An 18,188-nucleotide genomic window follows, 5' to 3' on the forward strand; every position below is an offset into this window, starting at 1 on the left:
ACTTTAAAAAGTCCCCAAAGTTTTTGGGTTTGTTTCGTTTTGGTTTGGTTTGGTTTTGGTTTTTTGAGGTAGGGTCTCACTCTAGCCCAGGGTGATCTGGAATTCACTACAGAGTCTCAGGGTGGCCTCAAACTCATGGCAATCCTCCTACCTCTGCCTCCCGAGTGCTGGTATTAAAGGCGTGTAACACCAGGCCTGGCAAAAGTCCCCATAGTTTTATCAATCCAAATGCTATTAAAAAACCCTCATAGTCCAAGGTCTTTTAACTGAGCTATAATAAAAGAAAACAAACAAAGAAAACATAATGGCAGAGAATATAAATATCCACACTGCAAAAGATGGCATATAAAGGAAAAATTGAACCAATAAATAATTTAAAACAAATAGGATAAACACTGTAGCTCTAAGTCTGACAGCTCTAACCAGTGACAAGACTACAAGTTTCATCATTCTAAGGAGTGATGAGTCTCTGGAGTTCCAATTCTGCCCTTCCAGCTAGGCTACTGACAGTCCTAGAAAACTTTATCTGGTGTTGGCAGCTCTCCTTGGCAACCATCTCATAGCCCTAACATCTCCATTAGGTCTCCACTGCAACCCACAGTGCATCCTCATGGTTCCATCGAGCCTCCACACAAGTAATCCAACAAGTCTGCTTTACACTACCCATAGCCATTTCCAAACAAAACAAAACAAAAAATCCGTGTTGCAAATTCAATGCCCCTCTCTTCTCTGCATTTGTTATACTCCAAAATACCAGGTGAGATACCAACTTGTTAATCCAGGGGAGAATAAAGCAGGCTTTGAAGAACAGGACACTGTGTCAGCATTCAGGCCCCTTTCAAAGAATTTCCATTCTTCCTGCTGTCCCAAAGCGGGTGAGCTGGCCCAATCTAAATGGTTATAATCTATCAAAGAATTGCAGCTGAATGGGTGGCAGTTTTTACCCAAAGATTTTTTTTTTTTGTACCATATGCTGCTGCTTACACCAGTCCATTTCCACATAATACTACCCTGCACAACTTCTCAGGACGCACCTGGGAAGAAGGCAGTAAGTCTCTCACACAAACGTCTTCTAGTCCAGTCCTGGTAAAGTTCCTTCTCACCCTCTGTTGCAGTCAGGTTCACATTGCTGGGAGAAATCACCCAACCAAGAGCAGTTTGTGGGAAAAGAGGTTTATTTTGGCTTACAGGCTCGAGGGAAAGCTCCATGATGGCAGGGAAAACAATAGCACAAGCAGAGGGTGGACATCACCCCCTGGCCAACATGAGGTGGACCACAGCAACAGGAGGGTGTGCCAAACACTGGCATGGGGAAACTGGCTATGACACCCATAAGCCCATCCCCAACAATACACTCCCTCCAAGAGGCATTAATTCCCAAATCTCCATCCACTGGGAACCTAGCATTCAGAACACCTAAGTTTATGGGGGGGCACCTGAATCAGACCATCACACCCTCATAATCCAAACTTCACAGTCCCTAGTTCACACTGTATTCAGGTCTTTCGACTCTGACCATAATAGTACATCAAGCCCTACTTACAGCTCTGCAAAGCGTTAGGTCAGGGTTTCAAATTCTTCCACATTTCTCCCTCAAATCAGTTCTAAAAGGCTGAAAGTCACACAGGTTTATAGAATTAATGACCTCACTTCTAGATACCAATTTTACTGTTGCAGTCAGTTTCATTTTGCTGGCAGAAAACACCTGACCAAGAGCAGCTTGTGGGAGTAAAGGGTTTATTTTAGTTTAGAAACTCTAGGGGAAGCTCTATGATAGCATGAGCAGAAGGTGGGCATCACTTTCTACCCAACAACAGGTGGACAATAAACAGCAGCAGGAGAGTGTGCCAAAAACTGGAAAGGGGAAGCTGTCTTTAACATTATAAGCCCATTCCCAACAATACACTACTTCCAGAAGGCTCCAGTTCCAAAATTGCTACCAGCTGGGGACCTAGAATTCAGAACACATAGTTTCTGGGGGATGCCTGAATCAAACCACAACAGCATGATTTCTGGAAAAGTAAATACAACCAATAAAATGTTCTGAGTGATGTTTAAGCATAATTAGAAATTTTCTTTCTTCTTTTTTTTTTTTTTTTTCAGGGTAGGGTCTCATTCTAGCCCAGGCTGACCTGAAATTCACTCTGTAGTGTAAGAGTGGCCTTGAATGCATGGTGATCCTCTTACTTCTGTGTCCTGAGTGCTGGGATTAAAGCCATAGGCCACCAAACCTGGCATGATAATTAGAAATTTTATGGACACTATTCCTCCATGGTCCTCCAGTTTCACAGGAAGAAAGAAAGAAAGAAAGAAAGAAAGAAAGAAAGAAAGAAAGAAAGAAAGAAAGAAAGAAAGAAAGAGGGAGAGAGAGAGAGAGAGAGAAAGGAAGGAAGGAAGGAAGGAAGGAAGGAAGGAAGGAAGGAAGGAAGGAAGAAAGAAAGGAAGGAAGGGAGGAAGAAAGAGAGAGAGAAAGAGAAAAAAGAAAAAGAAAAGCTAACACACTGGGCACTGTACTTAAACTTGGAAGAACCAGAAGTGTAAACTGGTAATTTCCATGAATTGAATCCTGCCTTGTAGATATGCTCAAACTTTGCAAAATTTACTTTGAATCTTAACACCCTGGCTAATGTGGTAACCAGAACTTAAACCTTACACAACCCGCTTTTCTATGTCAGCACTATCTTAAAAACAGCTACAAAAAAGGAAGATATTCACCAAATCAAAAAGTGAGGAAGTGCTAAGCAAATACAGGAACTGAAAAAGGGCTATAGAGGCTGCTTTGCACTGCCTCACTCAGTTCCGCAGTGGTCCCCTTCTTCACCACAAAGCAGTTCTTCACAACCTGTGAGCCCAGAGCCCTTCCAGTGTTGGACAATGGAAGAGTTGGGTAAGTGAACAGCTTCTGGAAGGAGATGCTCTAGGGAAAGGAAGACTTGGCTACCATCTCCACATGTGATGGAGGTGACTCTAGTCAGACTAAGGATTGTTGTCCTGGAAGATTTATTTTCACTTCTGTCCTCCGATCAAGAGTGAGGCAAAAGGAACTATGGGGAACTGTGGCTTTGCTGTTGTGGTACAAGAGGCAGCAGATTTGGTGCTAACCACAGAGCAAATGCAAAGAAGTATTTATAGATTGAATCATGATTGAAAATGTCATTTTATTATGAGCCCTTTCCCCACTAGGCAACTACTGGAGCTCAGAAGATGGCCACACCACTAGGCAATCACATAAATGTGATTTAGGAAGAAACCAGTAAGGAGGGAGAGAAGGACGGAACAAATGAGAAGAAAGGAAGGAGAAAGATAAGAATAAAAAAAAGGAAGAAAAGAGAAAAGAATATAAAGGAAAAAGTGGGATGTTGGTATCAGAAAGAAAGGTTTTGCACAGGTTTGAAAAATGCAGAATAGTTTTATTATGGTGTTGTGTTGTGGTGTGGTATGGTTCACTATGGAATCAGGATATATTGTTGGTAACTGGTGATTTTAGTGGCTAATAGGTATTGGAGACTCCTGAAGAAGATTAGTATGGCCTGAATATACAATACTTTGTTCCACTTTAGGGTGACTATAACCAGCATTTGGGAGTAATAATTCTCTACTATAGCCATGGAGATCACTGACTTTAAGACTTTGGAGTGATGTGAAGTTTGCATTCTTGGGACTCTGTCCATAGTTGTTACTGACATCATAGCATTGAATTACTAACTTTCACTCAATTTTCAAGTTGTATTAATTTTATATCACATTGGAATTGTGTGTATGCATGTTTGTGGGTACGATTGTATATGTTTGTGTGTTTCTGTGCTCTCACAGGTCAAAAGTGCTGACAACAATAGAAAATCTATAGTACACATTGTTTTTTTAATGAACTAGACGATTTGCAGTGTGGTATGAGAGTTGGAGAAAAGGGGGAAGGAAGATGGGCAAATAATATGAGGGAAGAGATGTTAATGAAGAAAAAAGTTTGGAGTTTGAGAAATATGAAACAATTTTGTGAGTAAAATGTATTTTGACACTGTGTTAGACTATACACATGTATTCTTCAGGGTAGAATAAAAATTTTTATCCTGTGTGAATATTGGGCTATTTTCATTTCTCTCTCAGTTTTTACTAGGGGCCAATTTTATTTTGTTGTTTTATGGATGCCAAATTTTATTCAAAAAGTTGGAAAGGTACTAATACTTGTTCTGTGGCATAAGTTCAAACTAGATCTTTTTACATACACTAATCATGTAAGTGTTTGTACTGATCTTCTGAAGTAGGTATAATCTATTTTTTCAAACAAAACCCAAAATTATTCATTGTTACTCTCAGAAGCATTTGACACCACCACCAAGAGAAATTAAACTATGAGGTACCATCCTATGTTACAAATGTATTAGTTCAGATAGACAACAAAGTAAAACGATTTTTTTTGCACATGTGTGTTTGTGTGTGTTTGTGTGTGTGTGTGACATGTGATGTATGGACGCATGTGGAAACCAGAGAACATCTGGTGTCCTTCTCTCAAAGCCCATCTACATATATTTTTTCCTGAGATGGGAGTCTCTCCCTCAACCCAAGCTATTGTCCAGCAGTTTGCTGCAGCACTTCTCTGGTTTCCATCTCAGGTGGACTGATGTTACAGAGTGCATGGCCATGACCAGTTCTTACTGTGGTTTTGGGGGAGTCAAACATGGAGGTCTCCTGTGTGAGAAGACCTTATGCTTAAGCAGCAAGCACTTTTAACTCACTGAGGCATATCCTCAGCCCAAAGTCACATAATTTTTAAACACTGCGGTTTTGCATTTCCTGAGCAGAATGGATGTCTGATAAATCATGTTTATTAACTGTAGAAAATGTCATACAATGTGGAAGCTAACATTTTGTCGTGATTATCAAGTTGGCTATAAGTGAGCGAGCAAATGTTGATGGTGTTGGTGAAATGTGTGCTCATAGGAAACAGGCCAAGAAACAGCCTGTTACTCACAATCCGGCAAAGAGCATCTTAATAAACTTGCTGAGTTGATGTGTCTAAGGGTAACTTCATACTCTTCATGATATGGTACCCCTTTCCCACAATCTTTAATGTAAATAGATTTTTATTAATACAGGAAGACCCTTTTGTTTTTCTTCAGTTTTTCAAAATAGGGTCTTACTCTAGCTCAGGCTGACCTGGAATTCACTGTTGTCTCAGGGTGGCCTCAAACTCATGGCGATCCTCCTTCCTCTGCCTCCTGAGTGCTGGGATTAAAGGCATGTGACACCACGCCAGGCTCAGGAAGACTTTTGACTTTTAGTTAGAACAAAGCTTAGAAAAGAGAAAAGAAAGAGGATTTATTTTAACTGAGATACAGAGTAAAACTTTGGAATTCTGAAATGTAGAATTGAGTCTGTATATTTAAATCCTGAGATAAAAGGTTTACTTCTTTGTACCATCCTATTTTTCTTCATTCTTAAAAAACAAAAAAAAAACTCTTTCATTGTAGAGAACTTAAGAATACGCAGAAGTAGATAAAATGATAAAATCTGAGATATCCCTGAACCAGTTGAAATAATCATCAATTCTTTTCTTTAACATTTTGTTTTCAGCCTCAGTACATATAGACAATATACTATGATCATAATCCCCTCCCACCATCCTCTCTTTTTTCCCCTCCCCTATCCTTCCTTCACTGAATATCTTCTTCTTTCCAATTAGTCTCTCTTCTACTTCAATGTTATCCTTTTACCTTGGTATTATGCAGGTCTTCTGTAGGTAGCATCAGCCACAGTGAGGTCATAAGTGCCATGTCCACTTTGTGTCTGGATGGCAGTATCACCAAGCGCTCACCCACTTCCTCTCACTCTTGCATTCTTTCTGTCACCTCTTCCTCAATGGTTCTTTAGCTTTGGAGGATGTGATAGAGATGACTTAGTGATGAATGTACTCCACTGTCACTACTTAGCACTTTGAACCAACAACTCTTGGCCAATCCTAATTCATATAACCCAGTTCCTTCCATCTCTGTGTCATTTTAAAGTAATTTCAGATATTATATTACTTTAGTTGTAAATAGTTCATCCTGAATAACTAACAGAAATAAGAACACAAACAACAGTAATACAAGTATCTCAGCCCCAGTAGTAATCATAATGGTAACTCTTCCATATCATGAATTACTATCATCATACCTCAAATTAACAGAAACCACCTGAATATTTTCTTTTCTTTTCTTTCTTTTTTTTCCTTTTTTGGTTTTTCAAGGTAGGCTGACCTGGAATTCACTATATAGCATTAGGGTGGCCTTGAACTCACGGTAATCCATCTACCTCTGCTTCCTGAGTGCTGGGATTAAAGGTGTGCGACACCACACCTGGCTTTATCTAGATATTTTCAAAACCATTAGCACACTTAAATTAATTTGTAGTACTTAATATTATTGACTATCCTGTCAGTGTTCAGTATTCTATTTTTTATATATATTTAAATTTTTTAATCCTATTATATGTATTAAATTCACACTTAGCAATTTGTTGTTCTGGATTGCAAAAGAGGATTTTCTTTGCACCCATCCTTAAGTCTTTGTCTATCAGTTCAGCAAAAATACACATACATGCTATCAATATTCTTGATCACTTTATTTTTTAAAGTGTATTTAATGACCTAAATAAGGCTCAAAAATTGAAATTAGTTATAAGTGTCTTAGATCTCTTTTCATCTGTATGTAACCCCTCTAGCTCTTTTCTCATGTCAATTTATTCATGGAATGGTAACAATGTAAAGGGTTTAGTTCAGTTTGTTTATCTGTGAAATGGTACATGAAGGCCAACATTTTTGTAACATGGGTGATTGTGAAAGCTCTACAGTTTCTTTTATTAAAATAAAATGATGAGCTCTTCCCTTATCCTACTGAGAAGTATCCCAGGTGTGGGAGTGCTGCTCATTGTTAGAGCATTTACCTAGCATGTTCAAATTCCCAGATCCAATCTCTAGTATAGCAAAGGAGAAAAAACAAACAAACAAACACACACACACACACACACACAAATGGGTGGGATTTTTAGAGTTGGGCATAATGCCTCCCCTGAAATCCCAATACTCAGGAAATGGAGTCAGAAGGATCACGAACTTCAGACCAGCCTGTGCTATATGGTGAGTTCCAGGCCAGCCAAGGATATCATGCCACAGACATAAAACAAAAATAAAGATGTATCTTTCCTAGATATGAAATAAATGAAAGTATGGTTTTCAGTTCTATGTAAAGCTCAGTTTCCTTATTTGAGAACTTCAGACAGTTCCTTAAAAATAATATAATCCAATGTTCTGTAAACTTTGAAGAGCTGTAACCTGTGGCACACAGAAAAAATCCACTAGAGTTCCAGGACAGTACCTTGACCTACAGTTTGAAAAGTATTGTTCCACCCAATTGCTTCATTACAGAGGTAAAGAAAGAGCATCCGAGAACATGTCATGCCTAAGATGACTCAGGTAATTCTTGTGAGAGTGGGGACTCTTAATTTCTAACTTTTCTGTCATTCACACTAGGCAAGGGATGGTTCAGTGTCAAGTCCTGGTTCTGTACTCACAAGCCTACGAAAGTTATTCTCGTGCCTCTCTTTGCTAGGCCACAGAGACATGTGTGAGTCTAGCTTCCCCATCACCCAACCTGGCTGAGGGAGAAGGGGAGAGCATAAAACTGTTTCTTCATCAGGGGGAACCCTTCTGCTTGTCTCTGCTTCTGCTTTGTAGTTTGGGGTAAGTTCTCACTTTAATTACATGCATGATTTTCCTCTTGTTTCCTAATCTACCATGTGCATATTTGCCTCACACCCCAGATCTACCATGTGGGTACTTTCACTAACTCTAGATCTACTACCTGTGTAATTTGTCTCTTTTATGGGGGGGGGGGGGAAGAGAATTGGCATGCCAGAACCTTTAGCCACTGCACTCAAACTCCAGATGTGTGCATCACCTTGTGTGTCTGGCTAACATGGGTTCTGGGGAATCTACTCTATGTCCTTAAGCTTCTCAGGCGATTGCTCTAACCACTAAATCATCTCTCCAGCCTTGTAATTTCTTTTAGTTCAGCATAACCATGAGTGTTACTTTCTTCATTACTGATTTCCCCTCTGGATTTCTTGGTCTCTACTTTGATATTTTCCTTCTTCATTTTCATTGCACCTGACCATTTGCCCTCTTAACTTCCCTCCACAGGAAAGCACATGGCAGATGCCAAGTGTGTTCCAAGTCTCCCTACATATATACCTAAGTTCTATCTTCCATGTGCTTGCAAATCTACTCCACACCCCCCACCGAACCCTCAGTTTCTTTTAAATGAACCTTATAAACTATGTAGTGCTTCCACGTGAGAGCATTTCCTACTTCCCACATGTTTATGACTCTGCTCTGCTCCCAATCTCTCTTCAATAAATCCCATGATTTGTGATTTCCCCTTAAATAAACTTAATAATTTAATTCCTGCTTTTTTCTTTTCTTTTTTCTTTCTTTCTTCCTTCCTTCCTTCCTTCCTTCCTTCCTTCCTTCCTTCCTTCCTTCCTTCCTTCCTTCCTTCTCCTTCTTCTTCTTCTTATTATTATTATTTTGTTTTGTTTTTTGAGGTAGGGTCTCATTCTAGATCAGGCTGACCTGGAGTTCACTATGTAGTTTCAGGGTGGCCTTGAACTCGTGGGAATCCTTCTACTTCTGCCTCCAGAGTGCTGGGATTAAATGTATGTGCCACCACACCCGGCTTAATTCCTATTTTGTTTAAAAAGAAAGTTATTCTTGGGCTGGAGAGACGGCTTAGTGATTAAACACTTGCCTGTGAAGCCTGAGGACCCCAGTTCGAGGCTCGATTCCCTAGGACCCACGTTGACCAGATGCACAAGGGGGTGCATGTGACTGGAGTTTGTTTGCAGTGGCTGGAGGCCCTGGTGCGCCCGTTCTCTCTCTCTCTCTCTCTCTCTCTCTGCCTCTTTCTCTGTCTGTCGTTCTAAAATAAATAAATAAAAATAAACAAAAAAAATATAAAAAAGAAAGTTATTCTTGTGTCTTTCTGACATGCACAACTAGGACCATAAGGTCAACTCCATCACAATGGTGTGGTAGATAATTAAGCTGAAATATAAAGTATAAGCCCCTGGACACTGGTGGTCTGACCTGGAATTCATTATATAGTCTCAAGGTAGCCTTGAACTAAAGGTGATCCTCCTACCTGTGCCTCCCAAGTGGTGGTATTAAAGGCATGCATCAACACGTCTGGCATGTGTTAGTTTTTATTAATAATGTTTATTGTCATTGCATAAGAAAAGTACACATGTAATACTTGTGAATTTCACTGGTTTTTTACCAAGAAAATTATAAAAGAAAGCAGCCCTGATTATATGTGTTGTAACATCTTACTTATTGTGCAATATTCTAGTTCTCTCTCCAATCTCTTTTCCTTTCTGCACCTTAACAAATGGAACATTTGTGCTTTGTTTTGTTATGTTCTTGGAATAGCAAGATATAAGAAAAAAATTCAATATTAAGAAGGTGTTGTTTCCTGGTGTATTTTAGAAAAAGGTAATAAAGTTGCTTATATTTTTCCAATAGCAAACACATGGGGATTTTTTTTTCTAATTGGGAATTTTTGTGGGTGAATTGACCTAAATGAATCCTAAAGCTAATACTAAGAATATAATAAGTCAAATTACAGAGGGAGCTATAAAAGTGAATGCAATGACAGGCAATTGTGAAAATAAACTGCAATAGAAAGAGTTATTTGACCTCTCTGAGGATAAGCCACACTCTTGAAATGAAATAAGGAGGAAGGAGGATGTTTGTCAATGGCTTTAATCAGAGAAGGAGGTGCTTTGGGCCATAGGGGGCTACTTAAGAGGAAAATAGTCCAGGACATTTATATATTCTATATTATGATTCTCTTGTTTCTTGGGATGTAGATGCCTTATTGGAGGAACTGGAACACTCTACACTCCAGGAGAGCGATGAATATTCGAACCTAGTTCCTTTTCCTGTGCATCAACATTCCAAACAGGAAAGGGAGCTTGCCAAGGCTTCAGAGACCTTGTCTACTCAGCATAACACAAGTCCCTTAAAGGTAACTTTTCATTCATTGCAGTACTTTGGATATAGATATTTGAGTGCATTTCTGAAAAATGATTATATCCAACATACAATGATACTTAAGGAGAAGCATGTATCCACGAAAAAAAATACATGCACTTTTAATATTAATTCAAAAATGGTTGTTTTTGGAAAGAGATGAAAAAAATCATCACATAAGAATAATTGTACTAAAGTTCATATTTTAGTCACAAGAGTTTTCTGCTAATATTTTAGCCATGGAAATTAAATTATGTCCATGGCCATGAGTTCAGTTTTGTTGTTTTGTTTGTTTGGTGTTTTGTCTATTTCCTGCTTTGGGGAAACAGGCAATACTGGTAAAATTGCCTTTGTTTATTACATTTTCTTTGAAAATAAAATTTTTCCTCTTAAAAAAAGCATAAACCTTTGAAATGTAGTCTTTTTTTCCATGGAGGGGCATGTTCACCAGCAGAGTATTGCCTGATTACTTTAGATTTTCTTTCTTTCTTTTTATTTATTTATTTAAGAGTGATAGACAGAGAGAAAGAGGCAGATAGAGAAAGAGAGAGAGACAGAGTGAGATGGAGGGAGAGAATGGGCACGCCAGGGCCTCCAACCACTGCAAACAAACTCCAGATGAGTATGCCCCCTTGTGCTTCTGGCTAACGTGGGTCCTGACGAAACGAGCCTTGAACCAGGGTCCTTAGGCTTCACAGACAAGTGCTTAACTGCTAAGCCATCTCTCCAGCCCTCCTTTTGTTTTTTATTGCGGCACAGTCTAGCTCTAGCCCAGGCTAACCTGAAATTCACTGTATAGTCTCGGGGTGGCATCAAACTCACAATTATCCTCCTACCTCTGCCTCCCAAATGCTGAGATTAAAGGTATGCACCACCACCATGTCTGACTTCACTTTGGATATTTTGATGATACTATCTGAGCATCAGTGATACCAGGTTGTAGTTTTGCTGTTATTGCACTCAGTAAGACCATGGGTCACTGTTGAAAGGTGACAGCAGCTTAAACATGTCTTCTCAGGGTGACTGCAGGGTCACCATTTTCCACATCTTATTTCCTGCTGAAGAGTATCAGAAATTCTGTCAGTATAGCCAGGTATGATGAAGCTCTAGGCAGCCAACTCAAACCAACTACATTCACAAGAGTTGATACATAAAAAATAAAAATTAAAAAATTAAGAATGTTAGAGTTAAAAGTATCAAGTAGAACAGATTTTCTATTTGGTTATATATGTATTCTCTTCCTTTGAATAAGTCCACATAATCTTGTATTATAATTCAAGGGTTGCTTGATGCGAATGGAATTAATGTGAGATATTGAGTAGAAGCTCTTCATTTCTGGGGTTTATGAGCTATGATGTTCTAGTTTATGGCTGAATTCCACACAGAGCCACCTGCAGCAGAATACCACATTTGTACACATAAGCAGCTTCCTCCTCCAACTGTTCTTCCTCTGCCCACTGTTACTCATTGGCTTCTGTACTAGACACCTGTCATATTTGTTCTCACAATTCCATTATAGCCACATGTAAACGACCAGCACTCACCAGCAAGTGGGGTCTCCTGACAATGGTTGGTGTGAATGAAGCAGGTTTGGGATGGAGGGATCCCAGCAAGGCTGAGAAAAGTTCATTTGCAGAGCTTCACACTTTTATGCTTCTCAGAACAGAGGAGAAACTACTCTAACTTTGCAACATCAGGAAAACAACTGCAGCAATACAATCATAGCATTCTGCCAGAATAAGCAGGAGAAAAACAGAGAGCAACACAAAGATCTTCTAACACAAACAAGGGAGGAAAGCAGCAGGGTCCAATGTTCAGCACAGAACATGTAGCTCTGCATTCACAGATCTAAAACAGACTTCTTGAAAGCTTAGCTTGATCGCAGCACCCACCACCTTAAACCTGGGTGATAACCACCCTATGCAGACCCCCTGCAGCTATAGGGTCATAACTGACCCCCTGCCCATGGATGCCTGCAATACATACTCTGCAAAGCCACTTTAGCAATCCTTTAGCACTTGAGACAGACAATGTCATTTGTCACTAAAATTTTTGCAGTGACTTTCATTTTCATCTGCAGTAAAAGCTACAGTCTCTTGCCCTGTCCTTTGTGGGTAATCTCATGTACTCAGTTACCTTGAAGAAACCTAATCTTATGCTTGTTACTCTGATGCCCTATAGACTTCCTTTTATGTCATACCTTTATTTTTTTATTATTAGTATTTTGCACTAATTTTTCATGGTCTGACAGACATTTGATTCTGTGCTTTCCTCCATGATCTAATCCAGGAGTGGAAAAACCCATTTATGGTGAAGTGGGTCTCAATTACTTTTTTGTGGCAAAACCAAAAAGTTAAAAATGACAAGACTCTAATTGATCATGTTGGGAAAGAAACTAACTGACTACACAATGTCATGTGATACACCCTTGCTCAGGTATCAGCAGTCAAGATACTGTCATATGATACACCCTTGCTCAGGCATCAGCAGTCAGGATTCTGTCATGTGACACACCTATGCTCAGGCATCAGCAGTCAGGATTCTGTCATGTGATACACCCTTGCTCAGGCATCAGTGGTCAGGATTCTGTCATGTGTACACCCTTGCTCAGGTATCACAGGTGTCAGGATTCTGTCATGTGTACACCCTTGCTCAGACATCAGTGGTCAGGATTCTGTTATGTGTACACCCTTGCTCAGGTATCAGCAGTCAGTATTCTGTCATGTGATACACCCATGCTCAGGTATCAGAGGTCAGGATTCTGTCATGTGGTACACCCATCCTTAAGCATGACCTGTCAGGATTTTGTCATGTAATACTCCCATGCTCAGGCATCAGCAGTCAAGGACAGCTGATTCCTTTTGTGTTTTAGAAGCTTTTGTGGCTTTCTTCCTCCTGACAACTTGTCCACCTGCAATCAAGCCCTGATATTATCCATGTAGTGATCTGTGGCATTCATGGTACCTACTCTGTGTTACTAGGAACTATGGAAGCTTGGTCTTAAAATCATGCAAATTATGTATAAAAAACAGAGACCAAGAATTCTTTTCAGAGTGTGTTTCACAGTATACTGAATGCTAAAGCTGCCTTATTATTTGTATTTGTCTCTAAATACATATTTTATTATTTGTCAGCACTTAAAATTTTTATAATAAATCCTTTCATTAGTTGGTTTAAAATGAAATTGAATCAAAACCATAGGTTTTTTTTTAAAAGATGTTGGTGCTGAATGAGTAGTATGCAGAAAACATTTGTAAATATTTTTCATGGAGACAAGTAGAGCTATCTCCACCATCTCTTTGAAAAGCATAAGACACACAAAAAAGTTTAAAACCAATTGGCAGCTACTTCAAAATTGAGTCCATAGCTCCTCTTCTCACTTACTCCGCCATCGTGGTTCAGTGCCGTTGCCTGATACCTCGCCATGTCTTCTCACAAGACTTTCAGAATCAAGCGATTCCTTGCCAAGAAACAAAAGCAAAACCGTCCCATTCCCCAGTGGATTCATATGAAAACTGGTAACAAAGTCAGGTACAACTCTAAGAGAAGACGTTGGAGGAGAACCAAACTGGGTCTATAAGGATTTTCACACTCCACCATTGATTCTACCAAAATGGCAGCACTGCAGAGGTTTCTGCATGTTAAATTGAAATCCTATTTTACTTTCTATCGATCTACATTGATGTGTTGATCCAAAAATAAAGGTAAATCCTTTTGAAAAAAAAAAAGAAAATTGAGTAAATCGATGCCCTTCAATTGATGACTGGATAATGAAAATGTTATACTTACACAATAGAATTTTATTCAGCTGTAAATAAAAATGAAATCATTACATTTACATAAAAAATAAGATTGAATACTTAATTTTGGATGAATGTTCCTGAAGTTGACAGTTGTGAGCCCATGCACCTGCAGGAGACACATCCACATGCCACTGTGGAGCATGTTGCCATGTCTAGAAAATGACTCTTCTGAATACTTTTACTCACTTTAAATATTTTTTACTTTTAATTTACTTATGACAGAGAGGAGGAAGAGAGAAAGAGTGAATGGGGACATTAGAGCCTCTAGCCATTGCAAACATACTCCAGTTGCATGTGCCACCATATGCATCTGCCTATGTGGGTACTGGGGAATTGAATCTAGGTCTTTAGGATTCACAGGCATGCATCTTAACCACTAAGCCATCTATCTAGCCCCTTTTACTCATTTTAAATTTGAAGGTTGTTTTTGTGCTACAAGTGGACCAATGATGTTTGATGAGGTCAGTTCTTTTATAAAGCATACATCAATGTTAGCATCACCAGAGGTCGCCCTTAGAAAATGAATTAATTTCATTTTTTTATTTTCATCCAACCCAAAGGATCAAGAGAAAACCTTTGGCAGTTCACTTTCTAGCCAGAAGCAAAACTCCTGACTTTGCTCAGATAAAATTTTGAGGGTAAGAATAGGAACGCAAATGTTGATGGTAAAAATAATGTTCTTACCAACTTAAATACCAACGGAACAGAAACACACTTGGAATAAGTGTGATGTACATGAATTCACATCTACATCCAAAAACAGTATACCCTTCTACCCACTATAATGGAAACTAAAATTGTCAAAACTGGAAAACAAGCCACAGTAGACTATAGAAAGTATACAAGTAACTGATATATGAAACTTTATTTTGCCAGAAGCAGACATCAAATGCAAAGAAATGTCTAAGCATGGCTGAGTACACCCTCTGTGTTGCCTGCCATCCTTTGGATTTTGTAAATGTTACAGCTTTGAAATCAGTTTGTAAGACAACCCAAATAGAGCTTACAACATATGCAAAATCAGTTGTAATTCTTTAATCAAATTATTCACTGAATGGAGAATGAAAACTCAGCTTGTAGCAGTTGCAATTACATGAAATTAAGCTTGCAAAGAGGAAGCAGCTCAAATCTCTCTCTGCAAACACGAAAAGATGAGAGCTCATATGGTTTAATTACCTAATTTGAAAATTGTACTTCTGAAAACTCTTGACTTTGATGAATTTTGACTCTTGCTTATCATTGGATAAATCTATGTTCTATACTAGAACAGAATGGAATTACAAAAGTTTGTGATTTTGTAGTATATATATCTGGCAAAATGGTAAAAAATCAGAAATAGAGACAACTTGAAAATTTTGGATTCTAATCATATATTATTGGAGAAAAGTGCTTTGAATGAAGATAGAAAGTGAACACTAGTAAAAATATTGTTTGGAACATAAAACTAGGAGAGGGAAGGCAGACTTAGATTGAGAGTGGGGAGTATGAAATATGAGAGCAAGAGGGTAATGGTATAAAAAAACAAATATTTCAATTTTAGTTCATATGCAAAATCAAATATATATATGTTTATCATTCTGTCTCTCTCTCTCTCTCTCTCTCTCTCTCTCTCTATATATATATATATATATATATGACATTAAAGTAGAAGAAGGATGATTTGGAGGTACAAAAGCGGACAGCAGGGAAAGGGAAAGGGAGGGTGATGATAGGGCAAGGTATAATAATATAAATATTTCAAAATATTATAATGAAGCCCATTACTTTGTAAGCTAGCTAAAATTAAACAATAAGATATTGTCCTGGAGATATTTACACATTTCAATATGAAGAACAGAGTTGAGCACATCTTCTACAGAGCAGAAATTCCTCTGAGCTTTCAGGTCCATAAGTCCTAGGGAAGGAACACTTTCTCTATTCAAGCATTAGGGGATGGAGAGATTGCTTAGTAGTTAAATGTGCTTGTTTGTGAATATGGCAGCTGTTGCGGTCAGATTCACATTGCTGAGAAAAATCACCTGGCCACAAAGGTGGGAATAAAGGGTTTATTTTGGCTTACAGACTTGAGGGGAAGCTCCATGATGGCTGGGGAAAAGGATGGCATGAGCAGAGGGTGGACATCACACCCTGGCCAACACAAGGTGAACAATAGTAACAGGACAGTGTGCCCCACGCTGGCATGAGTAAGCTGGCTAAAACACCCATAAGCCCATCCCAAACAATACACTGCCCCCCTGGAGGTGTTAATTCCCAAATCTCCATCAGCTGGGAACCTAGCATTCAGAACACCTAAGTTTATGGGGGACACCTGAATCAAATCACCACATTCTGCCTCTGGCCCCCATAAACTAATAACTATCCATGATATAAAATATAATGCATTCTGTCTAACTTTAAGAGTCTCCATAGTTTTTATCAATCCCAATAATGTTCAAACATCCCCATAATCCAAGGTCTTTTAACTGAGCCATAATACCCAAATATCCCCCCAAAGCCTATAATGGCACAAAATACACACTCTTGCAGCAAAAGTTGGCATTGGTCATAGCAAAGAAATATTCAACAAATTCAGTATTCAAACAGGGCAAACATCAAACTCTGTAGTTCCAAGTCCAACAACTCTAGTCAGTGAAAAGTCTCCGAGTCCAGTAACTCTAACTAGCAACAAATCTCTGGAGTTCCAATTCTGCCTCTCCAGCTAGGCTACTCACAGTTCTGGAAAACTTCATCCAGATCCGGCAGCTCTCCTTGGCAGCCATCTTATGGTCCCAGCATCTCCACTGGGTCTCCACTGCATCCTAGGGTTCATCTTCATGGCTCCATTGGGTCTCCATGAAGGCATCTAGCAAACCTTCTTCACACTGCAAATGGCCATATCCAAAACACAAGACCACCTTGCAAACTCAATGACCCTCTCTTTACTGCATTTCTTATACTCCACAATACCAAGTAGAGTACCAATTTGTTAATCCTGGGGGCAATAAAGCAGACTTTGAAGAACAGGACACTCCTGGAGCACTTAGACCCCTTCAAAAGAGTCCACTTTCTTCCTGTTGTCCCAGTGCAGGTCAGCTGGCCCAGTCTCAATGGTTGTAAGCTCTCAATTGCAGCTCAACAGGCAGCAGTTTTGGCCTAAAGATTTCTTTTTCTTTTCTTTTCTTTTCTTTTTTTTTTTTGAGGCAGGGTCTCAATATAGCTCAGAATGACCTGGAATTCACCGTGTAGCCTCAGGCTAGCCTCAAACAAACAGCAATCCTCCTACCTCTGCCTCCCATATGCTGGGATTAAAGGTGTGTGCCACCATGAGTGGCCTAAAGATTTCTTTCTGTGCCATACCCTCTGCTCATACCAGAGTCCATTTCTACATAAAGCAACCCTGCACAACTTCTCAGAACATAGACATAACAGCAAATATCTCACACAAACTGCTTCTATCCCAGTCCAGGAAAAGCTCTTTCTCACCCTCACAAGTCAAACCTCATAGTCCATAGTTCTTATTGCATTCAGGTCTTCCCACTCTGGCCAGAATAGTCCATCAAGCTGTACTTATAGCACTACAAGGCAATTCTTATGCCAAAGTTTCAAACCCTTCCACATTCCTCTTGAAAATCATCTCCAAAAGTCTAAAGCCACAAGTCAGGTATCTAGCAGTAAATGACACCATTCCTGGTACCACTTTACTGTTGCAGTCAGGTTCACATTGCTGGCAGAAATCACCCCACCAAGAGCAACTTTTGGGGAAAAGGGTTTATTTTAGCTTCTAGACTCAACAGGAAGCTCCATGATGGCAGGGAATAAGGATAACATGACTAGAGGGTGGACATCACCCATTGGCCAACATGAGGTGGACAATAGCAACAGGAGAGTGTGTCAAACACTGGCAAGGGTGAGCTGGCTATAACACCCATAAGCCCACCCCCCATAATACACTGCCTCCTGGAGGTGTTACTTCCCAAATCTTTATCAGACAGGAATCTAACATTCAGAGCACCTCAGTTTATGGGGGACACCTGAATCTACCACACCAGCCCAGGTTTGTTTTCCTAGCACCCATGTAAAGCCAGACACAAAGAGGCTCATTCATCTGAAGTTTATTTGCACTGTCAAGAGACACTGGCATGCCCACACAGACACATGCAAATAATGCATTATAGCCTATAGAAAAGCACAATTTAAAGATAGGAACAACTTCAAACTATTAACTGTAAAATGAAGCCTTGAAGAAAGTTGCGATTAAAAAAGTAATAACACCATACTTTAAAAAAGACATGCTAAGAAAATATATATACCACAATGTCAATAACAATAGCCAAGTTACC

The 18,188-nt window shown here is 39.3% G+C and overlaps 2 protein-coding genes across 3 annotated transcripts in view; both read left to right on the plus strand.

Annotated features, from left to right (window-relative positions):
* Positions 1-2,817: 2,817 nt before the first annotated feature.
* The window catches only part of Lpxn (leupaxin), a 52,713-nt gene continuing 37,342 nt past the window's right edge, over positions 2,818-18,188 (plus strand). For both annotated transcript variants that reach the window (XM_045131899.1, XM_004667708.2), the window contains exons 1-2: positions 2,818-2,887; positions 9,904-10,061. In XM_045131899.1, coding sequence (XP_044987834.1) covers positions 2,875-2,887; positions 9,904-10,061 — 171 coding nt within the window. In that variant the 5' untranslated portion in view covers positions 2,818-2,874. The remainder of the gene's footprint in view (positions 2,888-9,903; positions 10,062-18,188) is intronic.
* On the plus strand, positions 13,486-13,733 carry LOC105944711 (60S ribosomal protein L39-like). Its single transcript, XM_045131911.1, has one exon. It carries the CDS (start codon positions 13,491-13,493, stop codon positions 13,644-13,646), a length of 156 nt encoding a protein of 51 aa, XP_044987846.1. The 5' UTR covers positions 13,486-13,490; the 3' UTR covers positions 13,647-13,733.

The sequence above is a fragment of the Jaculus jaculus genome, chromosome 1 (genome assembly GCF_020740685.1).
Source record: "Jaculus jaculus isolate mJacJac1 chromosome 1, mJacJac1.mat.Y.cur, whole genome shotgun sequence".
Taxonomy (NCBI): Eukaryota; Metazoa; Chordata; class Mammalia; order Rodentia; family Dipodidae; genus Jaculus; species Jaculus jaculus.

Bases quoted from the DNA above. Each gene is read 5' to 3' on its own strand.
- LOC105944711 (XM_045131911.1), top strand. From the start codon at position 13,491: ATGTCTTCTCACAAGACTTTCAGAATCAAGCGATTCCTTGCCAAGAAA.